Here is a 21,647-nt window from a genome sequence, read left to right on the forward strand (position 1 = left end):
TCAAATCCATGACCTGTGGAAATATTCTTTAATTGTATGACCAGTGGATCAACACCAGCAATACAATGCCATGCTGTTTTTTTAAATCAAGTTCATACACAGTTCCACACTGTGTTTTATCAAGTTCATAGTCAACACAGCCATCTACCCAGGGATTTGGTAGCCTGGCGGGCCATCCCTGATACTGCGTTCACTCATTCAGACAAGTAGGTGAATGCACAGTATGAGGTTGGCTTGCCAGGCTAGATATTTGGAGAACTTGGTGCTTCCATAGGTTGACAAGCTTCTTTATGGAGATGATTTCCTTTAGCCAGAAGCACTTGCACCTGCCCTAACTGGTGTACTGACCATGGTGTTACTGGGGTTAACTGACCAGCAAACTGGCCTGACCTGAACCCCACAGAGAATCTGTGTTGTGTTGTCAAGAGGAAGATGAGAGACACCAGACTCAACCACACAGATGAGCTTAAGGCCTCTATCAAAGCAAACCTGGGCTTCCATAAGCAGTACTACAGGCTGACCACCTTCATGCCACACCCCATTGATGAAGATATTTGTATTCCAGACCAAGTACTGAGTGCACAAATAAACACAACCTTTCAGAAGCTTGACATTTCTGTATTATAAATCCCTCTTTTGAGTGAATATTCTTGCGATATGGACTTTTCATTTTCATGAGCTGTATTATGCCATAACAATCTAAATTTAAACAAAACTATTCACTGCATGCACAATTAATCTAGAATATATGAAAGTTTAACACATGTAAGTAGGCCGATATACAGAAGAAAAGGAGCTTTTACACTATATTCTAAATCTAAAGGCCAAAGGCACAACAGTGGTGTACGTCTGCCATCTAGTGGCGCGGGCGCGGAGTAACAGCCTCGACCTCTGTACTCGACTGCTTTGGCCTGGGTGCGGTGTACAGTCTGAAGTCGATCACAGAGCCAGAGTGCTGATGCAACACTGACTGACAGATCCCTAACTAACTGTGCCAGAGAGAAATCCATCTTAACGGTGAGTTAACTGATCATGTTGCTGTACGGATCTTCATTACACCAATATGTGATTTAGCTCACTGAATGACAGACATGGACGCTACGCCTACAACTGTAGTTTACTGGTGCTTCACATACACACACATGGCAGAGCAGCTAGCCTGTCCATTCACTGGTTTCAACGTGTCTGCTAATCCATGTTAGCATCATCATCACATGCATGTTAAGTCAAGTCTAATGTGTGCTCCCTCGACAAGTACTCAAGTTAACATGATGTGGCTTTTTAGCTTGTTGTGGTTCTGTTCTTGTCGGCAAGCAACACCGTCGTACGACATAGTATGAAACAAGCCTGCTGATTAGGGGATTAATACCATATGTTCCATCATGGGGCAGCACTTGAGCATCAGAATGTATGTTATATTCAAATGTATAAAAATCGTTTGAAAAATGTAGGCTATATAGGGATGAAGTGGTTAATAATATATGTTTTGTAACAATAATAATCGAAATCTACAAAGTATCCTTCTAGGTTTGAATATATTATATTGGAATAAAAGTACAATATTTGGATCTGAGATGTTGTGGAGTAGAAGTAAAGCAATGAAAATGGTCCATACTACTCAAGGAAAGTACCTAAAAATACTTTAAGTACAGTACTTTCAGTAAATGTGGCCTACTTACTTTACACCACTGCATGGGAACGGGCAGCCTGTTGGCAATAACCACAATGTTGCATTAACCACAGTACTACTAGGGGATGGTAACATTGGTGTTGTATATTTGTCATTTAATGTCTCAATGAAGTGACTTCAAAAGGACCCCAATGTAAACAAGCCATAGTGATTTCTTGGGTTGAAATCCTAATAGTAGACCTTGTATCAGAATTGTACTGTCATGTCTTTTCCTATAGGGCTATGCGAACTGCTAAAAAAAGTATTCAATCAATCAAACAATCAATGATATTACATACATTTCATACATTTCATGTATTCCAAATACACAGCATCTAGATGGGTCCTATCCGCGCCTGGTTAGCAGACTGGTCTCCACAGCATAACAGTTCTCCATGCTGCAAGTGTACCAGATACTGTTGTCTAGTTAAGTTCTCCATGCTGCAAGTGTACCAGATACTGTTGTTGTCTAGTTACATATCCATTTGAAAGTTCTGACAGAAAACATATCTTTAGTAAAATATCTCTCCACTTTTCCATGACTGCTGTGGTTACACATCTCCATTCAGAAGCATTGCCATTCAGAAGATTGACTTCCATTATTCTAAATGGAGGTGTTACCTAAACCTAACCTAAGCCCTAACCCTAACCTCAGTGGGGGTGTTTCAGAATGGAAATGTTTCTAAGTGGGGGTGTTTCTGAATGGAGGTCTGCCCCCGACTGTTGGACTGAACATTTGAAACTTCCTTTGGGAACAGCAGTCTATGTTTGGGAAGCATAAAGGTGCAATTGACAGGTGCATTGTGATTGGTGTGTGATCATTAATCACACCACCTGCCAATTAGCCAGTAGCTATGCCCCTCCCAAAAAGCTTTTGTCCAATGCTAGCTTAGAATAACTTCCTGCTTGCCAAGGTTTGCCTTGGCAACAGCCTTGGCAAGCTGCCGGTTGCTAAGCTAGCATTGGACAAAAGCTTTTAGGGGAGGGGCATAGCTACTGGCTAATTGTGTGCCCTATACATTTGTGCTTCGCAAAGAAGTTTTGATATATTCAGTCCTGCACTCACTTTGGGCCCCTCGCCCGGAAAGAATGTCGTCTGTGTGCAGCTTGTGGAAAGGTGGAGGTATTTTACTCATAGACTGTAGAAAAATATGGACGAAGCGAAGCCATTGGTTTCTATGCAGTGCAAATGGCCCTTTCTACCCCTTGGAATGAGTTTCGCCATCATAGAATTGTAAAGGCATCAGAGATGCTATTGGCTGCCAACGGTCACGCGCAACGCAGGGATACATGGGAGAATGTGGTCGGAGCCTCCCGAAATACAGCACACGAAGAAGAACACAGCCGGCTGGTATCAGTTTAGTTGGCCACGCCCCCCCGCAACTTTATCATTTATTTTAAAATACATTGGACCACATTTCGACAAAACGAATATGATGGTGATTGAAAGGCAATTTTTAACTAGCGATAGGAACCATACAGTATTCATGAAAATGTTAATTAAGGTTAGAAAACGAAAGGGGAAAATTAATGGGATCCAATGGAGGGCAATTCTTTTTGCGATCGGCCGGGGGGAAAACAGCGCAACTAGCGGCCAATCATAGGAAGTTTTAGTTCCGTATTGGAGTCATTTTAAATCGGCAGAACTATGCCCCTGATTTTACTAAACACAGACTTTCTACCAGAATGGATATGAAACTAGAGGACAATATCTGACTCTTAGGAATACATTTTGGTAGACTAGAGAAGATTTATGCCACAGAGATTAGTCTGCTAACTGGGCAGGGATAGGACCGATCTATGGCTGGAATATTATACAAGTAATACAAGAAATGTATAATATCACTGCTAAAAGCCAACCCTGAACCGCCACAGCCACTATATGTTTTTTGTTTTTGTTTATTGTTCACTTAGATAAGAAAATCAATTAAACACACTGACAGGGCCTGTCTGTGTAGTTGATTTCTGATAGATACAAATTGTCTGTTGGCTCTGATGATAATGCTTGATGATTTCATCTTGGTTTAGCTGTGTAGGATCCAGAGTGATGGCAGGGCTGAGTCCAGAGGAGAAGTTCAACCTCATAACAAGGAACTTACAGGTGAGACACTCAAATATAAAAAACATTCTGGATGGCAAACTCTTTGGGAGTTTAAAGTGGATCACTTACTGTAGATCAGTGGTTCCCAAAGGTTTTAGCCCGTGACCCAAAGGAGACATTAGACATTAGCCCGGGACCCACACTAGTGAAAACAGCAGATCTACAAGCTCACAACACGTTGCGATGAGCTTGTAGATGGGCTATTTTCGCTACTTCTTATTTATTTGTTTTCTAATTTTTGGAATGACTTTGATTTTTCTTTGACTTCATGACATTTTTGAAATACATCATAGAATTTAGTTTTTGATTCATGAAACAAAAATATATAAATATAGGGGGAAAAAAATTAAGGGACCCATAAAAATATGTCTGCGACCCACAAATGGGTCCTGACCCAGTGTTTGGGAAACAGTGACTTATATGGCAAGGCACTGGCGTGGTCTAATCTACAGTATAACACTTAAGTGGTGGATTTGGTGATGTGCGTTTGTTTTACAGGAGTTCCTTGGTGAGGACAAAATCAAGCAGGTTCTCCAGGAAGGAGAACTCAAGGTCTACTGGGGAACGGCCACCACAGGAAAACCCCATGTCGCTTATTTTGTGCCAATGTCCAAGATAGCAGACTTCCTCAAGGCAGGGTGTGAGGTGGGTGGACCTTTAAGTCTGGTTGCGACCGTAGGTCGCACTTACTATCAAAACCTGCACAAACTGTCAGTCTGTCTGTCTGTCCGTCTGTCTGTCACACCTCACACGTCACACTATTGCCCTGCTCATATCTCCGCAACCGTTGCCCCGATCCATGCCAAATTTTGCACACACGCTCCTTGGCTGCCAAACTACAACCTCCAAGGACCCCCGGAGCTCCAGGGACCCCCAGGTCCCTGGGGGACCCCCAGATGTAAAAAATGACCAAATGTGCAAAAATGACCAAATGACCACCCCAACGGGGCTGCTCACGGGGAATTCCCGGGGACCACCGACTCCTGCTGCTCCAGAACGGATGCAAAAGTGGTGGCGCCCCCAGTGGAGGACCCCCTCCACTGCAGCTCACATAAAATGCCGTAACTCGGCCTAGGAGGGTCCGGGAGAGCCGGGGCCGGTACCTATTCGTCCGCCAAGGCAACGCGGACACCCCAGCCCTCATTTCTCACATGGCCCTCTTCTAGCGCCACCATGAGGCCGATTTTTAAAACACATTTTTGGACACTGCTCTTACAGTTTTTGCCCTAAAATCACGCAAATCGCTACACAGTATGTCTACACTCATCCCATCACCATGAATCTGTCCCATATAGCGCCACCTTCAGGCCGATTTTTAAAAACACATTTTTGGACACTGCTCCTACAGATTTTGCCCTAAAATCATGAAAATCACTACACAGCATGTCTATACTCATGTCATCAACATGGATCAGGGAGATTTTGGAAAAACAAAATTTTGCCCTATTTGTGGAGATTGCCGTATCTCCCGATTAGGGAGTCTTACTGGTTACTCAAGGCAGGGTGTGAGGTGGGAGGACCTTTAAGTCTGGTTACTCAAGGCAGGGTGTGAGGTGGGAGGACCTTTAAGTCTGGTTACTCAAGGCAGGGTGTGAGGTGGGAGGACCTTTAAGTCTAGTTACTCAAGGCAGGGTGTGAGGTGGGAGGACCTTTAAGTCTAGTTACTCAAGGCAGGGTGTGAGGTGGGAGGACCTTTAAGTCTAGTTACTCAAGGCAGGGTGTGAGGTGGGAGGACCTTTAAGTCTAGTTACTCAAGGCAGGGTGTGAGGTGGGAGGACCTTTAAGTCTAGTTACTCAAGGCAGGGTGTGAGGTGGGAGGACCTTTAAGTCTAGTTACTCAAGGCAGGGTGTGAGGTGGGAGGACCTTTAAGTCTAGTTACTCAAGGCAGGGTGTGAGGTGGGAGGACCTTTAAGTCTAGTTACTCAAGGCAGGGTGTGAGGTGGGAGGACCTTTAAGTCTAGTTACTTGACAGACTTCCTCAAGGCAGGATGTGAGGTGGGAGGACCTTTAAGTCTAGTTACTTGACAGACTTCCTCAAGGCAGGGTGTGAGGTGGGAGGACCTTTAAGTCTAGTTACTTGACAGACTTCCTCAAGGCAGGGTGTGAGGTGGGAGGACCTTTAAGTCTAGTTACTCAAGGCAGGGTGTGAGGTGGGAGGACCTTTAAGTCTAGTTACTCAAGGCAGGATGTGAGGTGGGAGGACCTTTAAGTCTAGTTACTTGACAGACTTCCTCAAGGCAGGGTGTGAGGTGGGAGGACCTTTAAGTCTAGTTACTTGACAGACTTCCTCAAGGCAGGGTGTGAGGTGGGAGGACCTTTAAGTCTAGTTACTCAAGGCAGGGTGTGAGGTGGGAGGACCTTTAAGTCTAGTTACTCAAGGCAGGATGTGAGGTGGGAGGACCTTTAAGTCTAGTTACTTGACAGACTTCCTCAAGGCAGGGTGTGAGGTGGGAGGACCTTTAAGTCTAGCTACTTGACAGACTTCCTCAAGGCAGGGTGTGAGGTGGGAGGACCTTTAAGTCTAGTTACTTGCACCAGCAGAGCGTGCAAGTACCGTGTCTGTATCCGGCTGACAGTACAAAGGCGAGTGCTGTCTTATGAGGGAGCCAATGAGGGAGCAGTGTTCTCTGTGTCGTCACATACTGTACCCACATAACCTACTGTCAGACGGATACAGACAGCACTGATCACAGTACTTGTGCGCTCTGCTGGCGCACAAGTAGGCCATATATGGCCACGAGTGCACAAGGCCAGCATACTTTGCTTTTTGATCTGCACTTAATTGTGGTTTCGACATTTCAAAGCATCTCACTGTGTTTTCATGTCTTGTATTTTATCGACGTTTATTTATACCCTTTTTCACTTTTTTTTCTTTTTTGCAGGTAACTATCTTGTTTGCAGACTTGCACGCCTTCCTGGACAACATGAAGGCTCCCTGGGAGCTGCTGGAGCTCCGGGTGCAGTACTATGAACAAGTTATCAAGGCCATGCTGGAGAGCATCGGGGTGCCGCTTGATAAACTCAAGTTTGTCAAGGGAACAGACTTCCAGCTCAGCCGGTAAGTACAGTAGACCTGTCACAATTATTACACGATGATCGTCTAATCGCAATTATTTGACATAATCACAATTATTTGACATAATCGCAATTATTTGACATAGTCATAATCGTTTATATGTTGAAGGTTTTTCATATTTTCAAACGTTTTCAAAAATAGTGGAAATGGCAGATCTACAAGCTCACAACACGTCGCGATTGCATATGCGTGCAAGTGGCTAAATGTCTTTTTAGACACGATGAGCTGAATACCGTATTTTCCGGACTATAAGCGCACTTAAAAGCCTTTAATTTTCTCAAAAAACTACAGTTCGCCTTATAGTCCAGTGCGCCTTATATATGGATCATTCATTGACATTGACATTCACTTTAGCACAGCTCCATCTGTTGGATGCATAACGCAACGGTAGCGTCTATTATGTGCGCCTTATAGTCAGGTGCGCCTTATATATGAAAACAGTTTGAAAATAGACCATTCATTGACAGTGCGCCTTATAGTCAGGTGCGCCTTATAGTCCAGAAAATACTGTAATTCTTTATTACTATTTACAGTAACACTACTAGCCCCCATAAATCACACCTAACCATGAAAGATTGCGGTGCATGCTTGTTGTAAAAAACTAAGTTGTCCTTTAAGTATAAAGTTGTCAAATGTCAGTAATTTCTTTGTATATTTAGGTTATGTGTCATATTTGCCATATGTGCAACTTCAAAGCCTACAAACCAAACAGAAATGTAATCGTCAAAACAACAAAAACAGAAATTAAATCGTGACGCTAGTCAAGTGATCTCCAAACTAAAAAGCAGTTATAATGTCAAGATGAGTTTTTCAATTGGCCTGACTAGCAATAGAATACAACAGAACTTCAGAAGTTCCTCTATAAAATGAAGCATGGATTGGCAGTTCAGAACTTCAGGGAAACCCCCCAAATATTGATGTGCGCTGCTTGCACATAGTTTCAAAAATCACATATTGGGACAAGACATGGTCTGAAAATAATTGTTAGTGTTGTTGGGCCCTGAGTCTAGACTAGAGAAGAACACATATTCATGGTTTTCATTCAAGTGCCTGTGCAAAACACTCATCGTCCCTAAGCACCTCTTAACCCATTTAGAACGGGTACACATTATCGTGTATCATTATTTTATGCTTTAACTATTGAAAAATAGCAGATATACAAGCTCACAGCGCGGCACTCGGTGCCGCGCTGCAAGCTTTTATATCTGCTATTTTTGAAAAATCGTGAAAATTTGAATTTTGACCCGATTCTATAAGTGTCTTTTGAATCCTTCTAAGATTTTTTGAAAAACCTGTGTTTCTATGTCAGCAATCTGTCTGGCCATCGTAAAAAAAAAGGTCCTTTTCACTTAACTGGAGCTCAGTTAGTCTGTTCTTGAGAGACTACTGTGTCAGTGGTTCTCAAACCTTTTCACGAGAAGGACCCCCAAACTGATATTTATTTGGCCACGGACCCCCATCTCAAAATATTTAGTTCCAGGGACCACCCAGAAGCAAAATTTTAGTTACAAACGTTCGCTTTGGAAATACATATATTCAAAGATTTGCACACATTTTCACAACTTTTTCTCTGTGCCGCGTTGTGAGCTTGTATATCTCACTGGTTAAAGCATTCAATAATTCTAGGCTTTCTGGGGGAAAACATGAAACTAAAAACGGTCTTGTCTGTCTCTTGTCTTTCAGTGAGTACACGCTGGACGTGTACCGCCTGTCCTCCATGGTCACTGAGCATGATGCCAAGAAGGCTGGAGCGGAGGTGGTCAAACAGGTGGATCATCCTCTGCTGAGTGGTCTGCTGTACCCCGGACTACAGGTTAAAGGCCCCTTTTTATGTATATGAAAATAAATGTCACAACTCGCTACTAATGACAGATTCTAATAGATGGAAATCTACTCTAAGATGTCAGTTGCTGTATGTGAAGGCTGTAATGACCTTTCAAATTGGTTACTTTCTGCGAGCGACGATGAGCTCTGAAAAAAGAAAATGATGATGAGAACACTGGGACACTGGGTTTGGACCTAGGGTTGCAATGGTATGAGATTTTTAACACCGAAAATATCGTCCGTGTCAACACCGCGGTTATCGGTAACACCGTTTCAACCACCATTGCGTGTCTTGTCGTCTTGTGAGCACTCAGTAGCAGCCAATGCTACCTCAAGCTACAACAACAACAACAACCATCCGACCATATTAAAAATTCAGCTTTGTAAAAAAGCAACACTGTTAGTGTTACAACAGCCCTGCGTTTTCTTGTTTGGCTAATCGTTGTTTTTCTGCCTACTGCGCGCTGTGACATTATAAAGCCACAACTAGTCTCCTGGAACGTGCCCTGCGAGTGGGGACGAGACATCATGCAGTCTGATGGGCTGTGCCTCGCCCCGTGGATGATCCATTGATTCTGGATCTGTTCTCGACACTCCCACACAATCCCGGCCTCCCGCGATTGAGAACCGAATCCCATCGTTCATTTAAAAGAGCTGTTCAAAAGAGCGGAATCGTTGGCGAACGTCACATCTCTACTGCGCTCCTCGGGGCAGAGCAGAGCAGCGGATACGTTTTCTTTTTATTTAACGGTGTTATCGGTGTGCAAGTAAATACCGTTGCAACCCTGGAGCACAACGGCAGTTGTTTTCCTCTCCTTCTGTACCAGGTAAATGATTGCATTCTACCTGTTGGCTTCATTGAAGTGACTAAGAGTAGATGTGTGCGTTGTTGTCTTTCTCCTCAGGCTCTTGATGAGGAGTACCTGAAGGTGGATGCTCAGTTTGGAGGAGTTGACCAGAGGAAGATCTTCACTCTGGCAGAGAAGGTTAAATCTCACCTTATCTTCAACCCGTACACACTCTACTCTGGTAGTCTCGGACACGCCTGGCCTGCCTTTTGCAGCAGAATTACTCATTCATCTCATGTTAAGTCAGCTCATGTTAAGTTTATATCGGCTCTGTCGGGCAGAAACCTTGAATAATTCCCTACTCTCCGTCGCACAACAGCTTTGTGCTAAAGCAGTGAAAATAGCCGATCAATAAGCACACAATGTGTTTCATCGCGACACATTGTGAAATTGTAGGTCTTCTATTTTTGCTATTTTTGAAATATTTTGAAAGTGAAAGTAGTTAAGTGTGTCTTTATTAACATTGAACAGATGAATTGTATTAAGAGTGTGGGACTAAATAACAACATTTTCCATTTCCTGAAATGGATGTGAAGGTTTTGGACAAGGTTTCCACCCGACCAGCTACAATATGCAGGTGTGAGGCATCCTTGCTATGCTAACACGTGGTGTTATTTGTCATTCATGTGCAGTACTTGCCCTCCCTGGGCTATGCCAAGCGGGCTCATCTGATGAACCCCATGGTGCCAGGACTGACGGGGGCCAAAATGAGCTCCTCCGAAGAAGTAAGAACACGTCACAATATTTGATGGAAGTTGAAAATACACGTTTCTCATCTAGGCATGGGACGATAAGCCATATTATCGTTTATTGTGATAAAAATCACTCAAGATAATCGTATCGTGGAGATAGGCCATGGCTACACGGAGCTGGATTTTTCATATATCTCGTTTTTTCAGATCCACATAGAAAAATATCGGTCCCATCCTCTTTTACAGTACACTTTGAGACATAATAAGACAGAATAAAGCCATAATAAGAAATAATGTGTTGGTAATTAGAGCTAATATATTTTATTAGACAGAAATAGTGGAAATAGCAGATCTACAAGCTCACAACGCGTAGCATCGCGACGCGTTGTGAGCTTGTAGATCGGCTATTTCCACTATCAATGTTATTTTTTAAGTAGTAAGTCGTCAAATATGTCAGTAATGTATTTGTGTGTTTAGGTTATGTATCATATCTGCCATATGCAACTTCAAAGCCTAAAAGCCAAACAGAAATGTAATTATCAACGACAAAAACACAATTAAATCGTTAATCGCCAATTATTTGAATGACAATTAATCGTCATGTAAAATGTCATATCGTGACAGCCCTACGCGGCAGTTACCAGCGATGCCGGTGCCAGATAATGTATTCGCTTTCTGCTATTCTGTCTCAGCCACCACCCCACGGACTGTCTTTGTTTCTGTCTAATAAAATATATTAGCTCTAATTACCAACACATTATTTCTTATTATGGCTTTATTCTGTCTTATGTCTTATTATGTCTTAAAGTGTACTATAAAAGAGGATGGGACCAAAATATCTAGGTCCACACGACAAAGATATCTAGGTCTAACAAGCACACACACAGTAAAGTCTTCAGAGATATCCGGGTTCCCTGTCTACACGGATCCAGTGAATCAGATATTTTTCAACCTCTCCACTTATTTATCCGGTTTAAGAAATATCCAGCTTCGCGGCCAAAATATCCAGCTTCATGTGGCTGCAAGCCCCAACAGCACAAAAACATGTCTAGCTTCAGAAATATCCAGCTCTGTGTAGCCATGGCCTCAATTTATCGTGCTATCGTCCTCCATCATGCACTGGGATCAATTCACCTTTGATTTGCCGAGCTCCATATCCAATACCGCTTAAACCCTCTATAACTGGTAAAAGGTACTTATAATATACGTACTTGATGCAGTCTTTTTTTCACTCCCTATCAAATGTCTTTGCCAAAAACATTGGCGATCTACAAGCTCACAACGCGACGCGTTGCGACGCGCTGTGAGCTTGTAGATCTGCTATACCCCCCCAGGATAATGGATTTTGATTATCGCGATAATATCGTAAATCGCGATATGACATTGTCTTATCGTCCCTTCCCCAGTCACAATATTTGCTGGAAGTTCTCAAAAGAAATGATAAAGATAAAAAATCTAGTCATCTCTTGGCTAATCATCATCTCCTCCACTGTGGCTCTGCTACTGATGGCTGCAGGAGTCAAAGATTGACCTCCTGGACAAGAAGGAGGACGTTAAGAAGAAGCTGAAGAAGGCTTTCTGTGAGCCTGGCAACATCGAGAACAATGGCGTGCTGTCCTTCGTCAGATACGTCCTCTTCCCACTCTGCGGAGGTAGAGGACCCCCCCCCCCCCCCTCTGTTCTCTTCACTATTCTCCCTCTTTGATAGAATGAGAAACAAATAGATAGATCGATCATTGACCTTCTGCTCCGTTTCAGATTTCACTGTCAAAAGAGACGCCAAGTGGGGCGGAGACAAAGTCTACACCGTGTTTGAGGAGGTGGAGCAGGACTTTGCAGCCGAGGTACACTTTAGTTTCAGAGACACACTTTTGACTTGAATGACACATCAGTGTTCCAACCTTTGTCAGCTTTCTGTTTGTAACCGTTCCCCTGAGAAACGGCATAAACTATGTCTGAAACAACAGTTAACTATGTTAACTATGTTGATGTCCGTTCTTTTTCCCTGTCCGTACTTGTCCGTATGGTATGATTACACCCCTCAACTGAACTTACTGGACTTGTCCGTAGCAAGAAGTACCCGCGGCCACCGTTTTCCAAAAGATTGGAAAGATTTGTTCTTCAACGTCTCTAAATATCAACCATACCTCTATGATACAAACATGGAAAGCTCTGTGGCGTGACGCCGTTCTCATCAAGAGCCCATGGTAAAGGGAAAGAGTGAGCCTCGATGGCCTAATATGTTGAAAAAGACCCCATCTAAGTTTCCTTTTTAGTTGACACTGTCCTTTTTAATAAGACGGACAATATGAAATCCTGTTGGTTATTGATTAATCACCAGATTCGAGAGATGCGGGCTACTCGAGGAGTGTGGTTCATTCAGCCAAAATTCGTTTCACTTGCGTTTCGAATCGTATATCCTTTGACTGGCAGTTGATATAACGTTAACTGACACAAAGTATTTATAAAAAGACTTGTGTGGATGACAGAGACATTAGAGTGAAATCCTGGTCGGGGGCGCGCTGGGAATTGCTTGTTCTGCTCTCGTGTGCTCTTTGCCGCGAGGCACGATATGTGGCGCGTGGCCACAACGGGAGCAGAATTGGAGCGGAGAGCGGGTCGGCACGCACACACGTAGATGAACTAAGCATATCGACGCAATTACTGCACGTCCTCTCCCACCCAAAACATACACAAAATCAAACATACGGAACTATAAACGACCCTTAAAGGTGATACACCATGCATTTAAAAAGTATTTATGTCATATTGTTTATGTCCCAAAAACGTTTTTCAAAAGGTTTGAGGCTAAATTACCACTCCTGAATAGAGAGCCTCTCTCATTTTGAATGGCTCTCAGAGCATTTTCAGCTGCAGTACCACCTTTGGCCTGAAGAAGTTTTTTTTGGGGGGAAAAAAAAAGTTTTTTTGAAAAAAAAAAAAGTTTTTGAAAAAAGGTTTTTTTGAAAAAAGAAAAATATATATATCTTCAAAAACGGCCGTCGATGACGTCAGCGATGGCAGCAAATCTGGACAGCCTGTTTTGAGAACCCGTGGGATGCTTTTAACCTCCGCCTTCCCAAAACCAGAGAAAGACACAACGGTCAGAAATGGGACTTTGTGAGGATAGAAGGTGCTAGTGGGACCCCAAAAAAAAGTTTTAAAATAGGAAAAGTGAAATTTCATGGTGTATCACCTTTAACATGCTAGCCAATAAAAAGGTTCCACTTTTTTGTTAATTACGGTATTATGATTTTAAATATGCTTTTCAACAGGATGTTGTCTTTAGCAACAATAGACTGTCTAATCAGACTACTTTTCTTTTGTTGCTAAATTCCTCTTCACATCTCCCATCACGCTGCGACCGCTGACATCTCAGTCAATCCACCCGGGTGACCTGAAGGCCTCAGTGGAGGTTGCACTCAACAAACTTCTGGACCCGATCCGGAAGAAGTTTGAGTCACCTGAGCTCCGCCAACTGACCGACACAGCCTACCCCGACCCCTCCAAGAAAAGTCAGTATATCAGCACTCCAACCACCTCTCACTTCTCTCTTCTTTCACTTTAACTGCCAAGTATACTGGTCATTCTCTTTTTGGCCACTAGATGGTCAGGGTTCCCACGGTCATGAAATTCCTGGAAATATTTTGAAATTAGAAAAATATTCTTTCCAGTACTGGAAACGTTTTGGAATTGATCAAGGGTCCTGGAAGGTCCTGGAAGAAATGGCTATGCATTGTCTTTGGTTATTGATTTTGTTAATACCTCTGAAATGACAAATTAAACATTGGCCCAAATTGTCAAATATTAGAGGCAGAAATTGTGAAAATAGACGATCTACATGCTGTAGATCGGCTATTTTCACAATAGAAACGTCTCATACAAAATTCCTCTACTCTTAGTGCTCGTCAGGGTGGGGGGGTCCCCAGTTAAAATATGATTATTTCGGGGGTCACTGCCTGAAAAGGTTGAGAACCACTGGCATACACTACCTGTCTTTGGGCATTGCGCATAGGAGTAAGCGACTTGTTATTGAGCTGAATTATTGTTATATAGTCCTGGAAATTGGGTTAAATATTCTGGAAAAGTTTTGGAAATTAATTGGTAAAAATGTGTGGGAACCCTGGATGGTGCTCTACCATAAGTTATGAAAGACCAGTAGCACATGGCTATTCTGGGTAGCCATGTGCTTCAGTGAATCATGTGACAGCAAAGAAATCAGCTGATTGGCTGTTCAGAGAGGCTAGAGAAAACATGACAACAATACATTCCTATGGGATGATTCCCCTGCTGTGTCTGTGTCTCCACTATCATTCATTGCTCCAGTTTAGTTTATTGAAAACCTTGTGACAGCTGAGGGATAAATGCATTTTTTAATACAGTAGCAGTGTTAGTGTTAAAACCCAAATACTATACAAACTGTAGAGTCTTGTAGATTCTACTCTACAATATGTCCTTCCTGGCTGAACATGATGTCTGATATTGCCAGCTAACCCATACAGGAGGGGTCCCCGATTAGTTTTCCCCAAGGGCCGAATCATGTCTAGGGTACCAAGCCGAGGGCCACAGCATTGCAGGGGACGACGGTGGCATTCCCGCTACTCCAGCGACAGTTCAGATATCGTCGTTGTCGGGTGAAAATCTTTTTATGTCCAAAACCGTTTGTTTTGCATTTATCATTTAAAAATGTTTTTAAATGATGCGGTGCGAGGCGTTGTGTGCTTGTAGATCGGCTGTTTTCACTACTTTTGTGCAACGGCCTTGTATGATGAAGCAGGGTTTTACTATTTGCGAAAGAACGTACACATTTGGAAATACGAGTTTCCACCCGACAACGACAATATACTAGTGTTGTTGCTGCTCTTATACCACCGTTATTACTGGGGTTGGTGAGAGCCAGACAGTAGCCCCTTGCGGGCCGCAAATGGCCCGCGGGCCGCCTATTGGGGAACCCTGCTGTACAGATTCACCACCAAATGCTGCTTTTGTTTGATGTTCAGAGGCAGCAGCAGGGAAAGGTGCTAAAGCAGCAGCAGGAGGAGCAGGAGGAGGAGGAGGGGGAGATGATGAGCTGGTGCCCTCTCGGCTGGACATCAGAGTGGGCAAGATCATCAGTGTGGAGAAGGTAAGGAGGTCAACACGGTACAGAGTATAATGGTGGGTCTTTTACCGGGAAAATCCCAGTTGTCCGGTGTCCCAGTTGGGCGAACAGACTGTAATTATTGTCCACGACATTGCAAGCGGCGCGAAGGCCAGTGGACTTTGGTCAGGGCCGCGCGAGTTACGAAGCTGCGGTGATTGCAATCGTTATATTTATGCCCAGGCCGTAAGGCCTGGGCAAGCGCAGTTTATTCTCACTTAAAGGAGTAGGTCACCCCCAAAATGACATTTTTTCTATTGATTAGTCCACACCATGGAGACTTGAGTTCAATAGTATTTCTTTGTATTTGTTGCATTCCTAAGACAAAAATAAATATTATAGTAAATGTACCCCCGTTGATTCTGGATGGGGACCCAAATACATGGGCCTGGATGGGGACCCAAATAAGGCCCTGGATGGAGACCCAAATAAGGCCCTGGATGGAGACCCAAATAAGGCCCTGGATGGAGACCCAAATAAGGCCCTGTGGATGGAGACCCAAATGCATTTGGGTCAGAATCAATGGGAGGAAATGTAGGGTCAAGGGTCAAGTAAATTTACCCCCATTGATTATCACACAAAAGCATTTGGGTCCCCATCCAGGCCCATGTATTTGGGTCCTCATCCAGAATGAATGGGGGTAGATTTTCTATAATACATGTTTTGTCTCAGGAATGTGACAAATAAAACAATATAATATTGAAGTCTGCATGGTGTGACTAATCAATAGAAAAAAATAATCTTTTTGGGGGTGAACTACTCCTTTAAATGGTAGTGCAACTGGGGTGATATGTTGAAGAATAAAAAATATCAGAGAATTATTAAAAATGGCAAAAATCTGTGCCATGTATGTCAACAGTTACGAGGGAAAACAAGGATTGTAGCATTTGAAGAACTCGTTTGTTAACACATCGGATACCACAGTGGAAGTTAGAGAGACTTAGGTTATTTTACTTATCAATTTTATTGTTATCGTCGATAAACTGTTAAGTGGTCCCAACGTTTAAAAGGCAATGTCATCACTTGATGCTGATCTACATAATGTGCCTCATCCCATTTCTCATGGATTTCTTTTCCTCTGCTCCCCTTGTTGCAGCATCCCGATGCCGATTCCCTGTACCTGGAGAAGATCGACGTAGGAGAGGCAGAGCCCAGGACTGTAGTCAGCGGGCTGGTGGCCTACATTTCCCAGGAGGAGTTGCAGGACAGAATGGTGCTCCTGCTTTGCAATCTGAAACCTCAGAAGATGCGGGGCATCGAGTCTCAAGCCATGCTGCTATGTTCCACAATGTAAATGGATTTCCTTTCAGCCACTTAGACCTGGAACGCATATCTGTTTCACTTTAGATTTTAAGCACTTTAACCATTATTTTATGCTTTAACTATATATTTAAAAAAAACTATTATTAAAAAAAAGCAGATATACGCGAGCGTGTAGATCTGCTATTTTTGAAAAATCATGAGAATTTATGTAAGTCTTTGAATATTAAATTTGACCCGATGCCATAAATGTTCTTTAAATCCTCTTCTGTCAAGGACCCCCAAAATTACATGTATTTGGCCGCGGACCCCCATCTTACAATGTGTTGTTCCAGGGACCCCCCAGAAGCAAATATTTGACTAAATGAGTTTTAAATATAAACACACACACACATGCTCGTCCTTGAACACATTTCTTTCCTGTCTCCTCCGGTTGGCTGGGCTTTAGTGAAGGAGAACCCAGGAGAGTGGAACCGCTGGACCCACCAGAGGGTTCCTCGCCAGGAGAACAGGTCTTCATCGAGGGATACGAGGCGGGGAAACCGGACGAGAAGCTCAACCCAAAGAAGAAGGTTTGGGAGAAACTACAGGTAAGCTTCAGCGAAAGCATCCAAAATGTTATTTCCCAAATACACTGCAACAGTAGTTAACACATCGGATGCCCACGTGGTGTCTACAAGTCAATTTCTTTGATGTCGCTGGAGGCCCACGACGCGTTTGACGCGTTGTACAGTAAACTATACTGTACTGTAGCTACTGCACTTGGCTACCGCGGTGATGAAACAAACTCCATTTCCCAACATGCTGTGCGCAATTACGTCACCCGGACGTGCTGTCTGTCTCGTTGACTTCCTGTTTAGCGGCTGCACAAAAATGCTGTTTTCTCCGGATTCTCTTCCTTTTTTCATTTTTTTCTCAAAACGGCAGCCTCTTCTACATGCCGTAACACAAACACTGTGGCTTAGAAATGATAAAAAACGGTCCTGACTGAAAGAAAAGATTTTCGCGAAATAAACAGGACATACTCGGATTACATTTACTCGGATTACTTTTCTCGCCAGTATTCTCGCCGGTAGGTAAAATGACGCGTTTGACGCGTTGCCATGGGCACCAGCAAATTAAGACATCAAAACCACGTGGGCGTCCGATGTGTTAAAGGTAGGGTAAGCGATTTAATTTAAATCAAATAATAACAACATGGGTCAGTGTTCTGGTACCAGATACTGTAGAGTGTTTGGTCCATATTTGGACTTGACCCCTGTGAGGAGAAAAAAGCAGTTTCAGTTGCTCCACCAAAACTGTGTTGAGTGGCAGGTTTTCCTCCAATCAGGATAGACTGAGGCCTTCCTCCAATCATGGTCGAAAAAATAATCTACTCGGTCCAAGTCTTAGGAGAGCTGTGGGAAGTTCAGAAATCCATAGTCTTGTGACATCATCAATGGGGAATCCAAGCTAATAGAAAATGCAGGCTTTCTATTCCTGAAAAGTTGCAATGTTAAAGTGGAAGCTATTGTTCTTGTGATAATAAAAATCTTTTTTTTTTTTTATGTTAAAAAAAAAGAATCTGTCAAACGATGATGTCACAAGACTATGGATTTCTGAACTTCCCACAGCTCTCCTAAGAGACTTGGACCGGTGTTCTTTTTTTTTTTTGCAATTTTATTATGAACATTAGTGAGGCCCTAATGTGAGGATATGAAGATAGGTTGAAAAGTGGCAAAGTCCTCCTTTAAGTGGAATCACTTAACCTACCTTTAACACTTTGAGTGCATAGTTTTGCCATAACTGATGTAGATTACTGGTTAAGACGCCTGGGGACGTCTAAAGGCTCTAACAGAGTCCAGGGTGAAGAGCTATTCACTTCACCTCGTTGTAGTTTCCTAGCTATCACCTAGGCTGTGTTATACATTTTTAGGTGATAGCTAGAAAACTACACCGCGGTGAAGTGAATAGCTCTTCACCCTGGACTCTGATAGAGGCTTTAGGCACTCCCATGTGTTAATACACCTTTGCTTAAAGGACCTACACCATGAATTTTCACTTTTTCTATTTTAAAACCTTTTTTTGGGGTCCCACTGGCACCTTCTATCCTCACAAAGTCCTATTTCTGACCGTTGTGTCTTTCTCTGGTTTTGGGCAGACAGAGATGAAAAGCTTTCCACGGGTTCTCAGAACAGTGCTGTTCTGAGAGTTGACGAGAGTGACGTCACTCTCGCTTCCCGTTTTTTTTCAGAGTCAAAAAAAAAAAATTCAAAGACATTTTTTTTTTCAATTTTTTTTTTCAAAACTTTTTTTTCTTTCAAAAAAATGCTTTTTTTTCTGGAAAAACCCCACTAGATGCGCCCCTGAGCAAACAGAGGCTGTTTTGGTATTGCAGCTGGAGAGCCTCATTATAGTAGAGCTAGAACAAACAAAAAGAATGGTCAGAGTGTTTTTTGAGGGTTAAAACCTGTCTAAGACTCAATTTTGAGCATATATTTATACAAAAAATATAGTTTTAAAAGCATGGTGTAGGCCCTTTAAACATAGTTGATGTTGAGCTGTTAACTATGAAAACCGGCACATCTTGTCCGTGGCTTTGTCAGTCACGCCTGACACTGTGGTTCCCCTGACATATCACTGTGACATTACAGGTCTCTGACATCACTGTGATGTCAGGGGAACCACTCTTAACAGAATGGGTTTGCCGCTCTGACATCACGCTCTGGCTTCACTGTGATGTCACGCTAACAGAATCCCTTTTATGCCCATATATGGAGTTCCCTGATGTCATCAATATTAAGCCCATATCTTACAGGACTTCATATGGGGATGCCCATATATGGAGGCCACATCGGCCACTTACCACACTAACAGAATCCATATATGGCCAAGACAGATGGCCAAGATAGCCCATATCTGTGTGGCTGGTTCTACAGACAGGTATCTCCATTTATGGGCATAAAAGGGTATGATGAAAATGTCATAGACATCATAGGACTTTCACATAACGAATAACTGAGTAAGCATGTTTGGGCTCTCACAGCATATCTCCATATACAGTACATGGATCTCCATATAGTATGGGTACCAGGGGTCTCCATATGTAACTGGTCCGATATACATCACTGGCCAGATGGCCAAGAATTGTCACATGTCGCCCTGAGGTGTCTTACTAGTATAGTATTGTACTGTACAGTAGGGCATTCACCAAATATTCGAATATCAAAGTCACTATTCGATGTTGTTCACCGAAGTCGAATATTCTTTTTCTTTTTTTTTTGGTCAATGCCGCTGGTGGATGAATGTGTTAATGCTCTATACCAGGGCTTCTCAAACCTTTTTAGGCCGTGCCCCCCAAAATAAACATATTTGAACTGGGGACCCCCACCCTGACAAGCACTTGGAATTGTAGGTATTACATTTAATGTGACTCGGTTCCGCAGATAAATATTGTGAAAATAGCTTGCGAGGCGTTGTGAGCATGTTGATCGGCTATTTTCACAATGTTCGCCTCTTGCTTACTTAATATTTGACAGTTTGGCCAGTCCTGTTGACTATTCGACCATTCGAATACTTTGAGGTTGAATAATTCGAATACTAAAAATCACTATTCGTGTATGCCCTACTGTACAGATCAGATAATTAAATGTTTGTTTTCCTTCTCTCCCTAGGTGGACCTAAAGGTATCGGAGCAGTGTGTTGCCCAGTGGAAGGAATATAATTTGATGACCAAACTTGGACAGATCACATGTAAAACATTGAAAGGAGGCAACATCAGTTAGATTGCACACTGCTTATAAAGCTGCTCATTACCACGTCACTATGGTAAACCCAACTCTCAACCATAATCCTTCTTGCTTTGAGAACCAGATTGCTAAAGTAATTGGACTTTAATCCAATCAACAATACTGTCTGTGGAACTCAATGACTGGTGAGTTTTAGACATTAAATGTATATAAAGAATAATATCAACATTTCTTGTATTATATGGTTATATTGATGGTGGGTTTGTTTTAATTTAATTTTTTTCATTGTGAAATGTTTGGCACTTCCAGGCTACCATAGAAATGGTTCAGCAAGGTTCAACATTGCATCATCTGTAATATGAAATAAACAATGGTTCAGATCTCTGATCGTCAACTCAACAATAATTATTCATTATTATTATTTACAAAAATAATTATGTTTCTTATTTTATTTTTTTTCCCCTCACATTTAAATTTAAATTTAATGTTTTCTGTAGGAGGCCAAACGTGACACAAACATCATTACATTTTACAATATTGTAAAAATGTGTAGAATAAATATTGCATTTCAACATTTTTGTCAACTAAGATTGACGCCATTGTTTGCGACCCACGTTGTGGCGGTGCCAGTCAGGTGGCTACGGTAACGGTACCAACTGAGGGGATTAATGCTCATAGTGATTTTTGTCATGGTATACAACATGTCTAGAGTTAGAAAATATGTGATCGCCTTGCACCAGAGGTAGCTTTATGGGTGCTATCATGCATTTTATTTTATAACACTAGGCGAAAATTACATGGGTCAATATATGAAAACATACTACTTAACTCCTCTATACAAAAGGTTTTTCCACTAGTTCTGGTACCTCTAGGCATGCTTAAGAACACCAGGTGTCCAAGCAGGCAGCAGCTATGGTTACTGTTTGACACAGAGTATTCACCTCACGATTGACGTGCATGCATTCCTCAGCTGCATTGCAATACTGTTGCAAAGTTCAGCACTGGAAATGCATGTGTTTGCATATGGAGGGCTGACAGGCAAGCTCAGTGGTAATAGTCTTGTGTATCAGCAGCACTCTGAAGTGCTTTCTATCAACTACGAGACCAAAGACCTTTTGAGCAGATACAGCAGCAGCCTACCTGACTAGACGACACTGCATCTGACTGGCTGACTTTGTGTAGACAACTTAATTCTTCCTACTGTATACTTCCCATCCACCGGTTTGAATGTGCAGGGAGACGCCTTGTCAATAGGTTGCCACCTTTTCTCTCATGACGCACATGGTGAAGTACTTCTTCCGTGCTGGC

At 42.6% G+C, this 21,647-nt stretch overlaps 1 protein-coding gene across 1 annotated transcript; it reads left to right on the forward strand.

Annotated features, from left to right (window-relative positions):
• The first annotated feature begins 934 nt into the window (after positions 1-934).
• On the forward strand, positions 935-20,643 carry LOC308293376 (tyrosine--tRNA ligase, cytoplasmic-like). The gene is made up of 14 exons (XM_080735860.1): positions 935-1,017; positions 3,698-3,770; positions 4,269-4,415; positions 6,654-6,829; positions 8,531-8,660; positions 9,577-9,657; positions 10,152-10,244; positions 11,728-11,863; positions 11,970-12,055; positions 13,591-13,726; positions 15,212-15,336; positions 16,448-16,641; positions 17,060-17,201; positions 20,265-20,643. The coding sequence occupies exons 2-14, from the start codon at positions 3,717-3,719 to the stop codon at positions 20,373-20,375; spliced, it is 1,611 nt and encodes a 536-aa protein (XP_080591986.1). The 5' UTR covers positions 935-1,017; positions 3,698-3,716; the 3' UTR covers positions 20,376-20,643.
• Positions 20,644-21,647: the final 1,004 nt, after the last annotated feature.

The sequence above is a fragment of the Nannobrachium achirus genome (assembly GCF_963921795.1).
Source record: "Nannobrachium achirus genome assembly, chromosome: 10".
Taxonomy (NCBI): domain Eukaryota; kingdom Metazoa; phylum Chordata; class Actinopteri; order Myctophiformes; family Myctophidae; genus Nannobrachium; species Nannobrachium achirus.

Coding starts and splice junctions, on each gene's coding strand:
- LOC308293376 (XM_080735860.1), top strand. CDS start 3,717: ATGGCAGGGCTGAGTCCAGAGGAGAAGTTCAACCTCATAACAAGGAAC. Junction 4,416..6,653: donor TCCTCAAGGCAGGGTGTGAG/GTGGGTGGACCT, acceptor TCTTTTTTGCAG/GTAACTATCTTGTTTGCAGA. Junction 16,642..17,059: donor ATGCTGCTATGTTCCACAAT/GTAAATGGATTT, acceptor GCTGGGCTTTAG/TGAAGGAGAACCCAGGAGAG.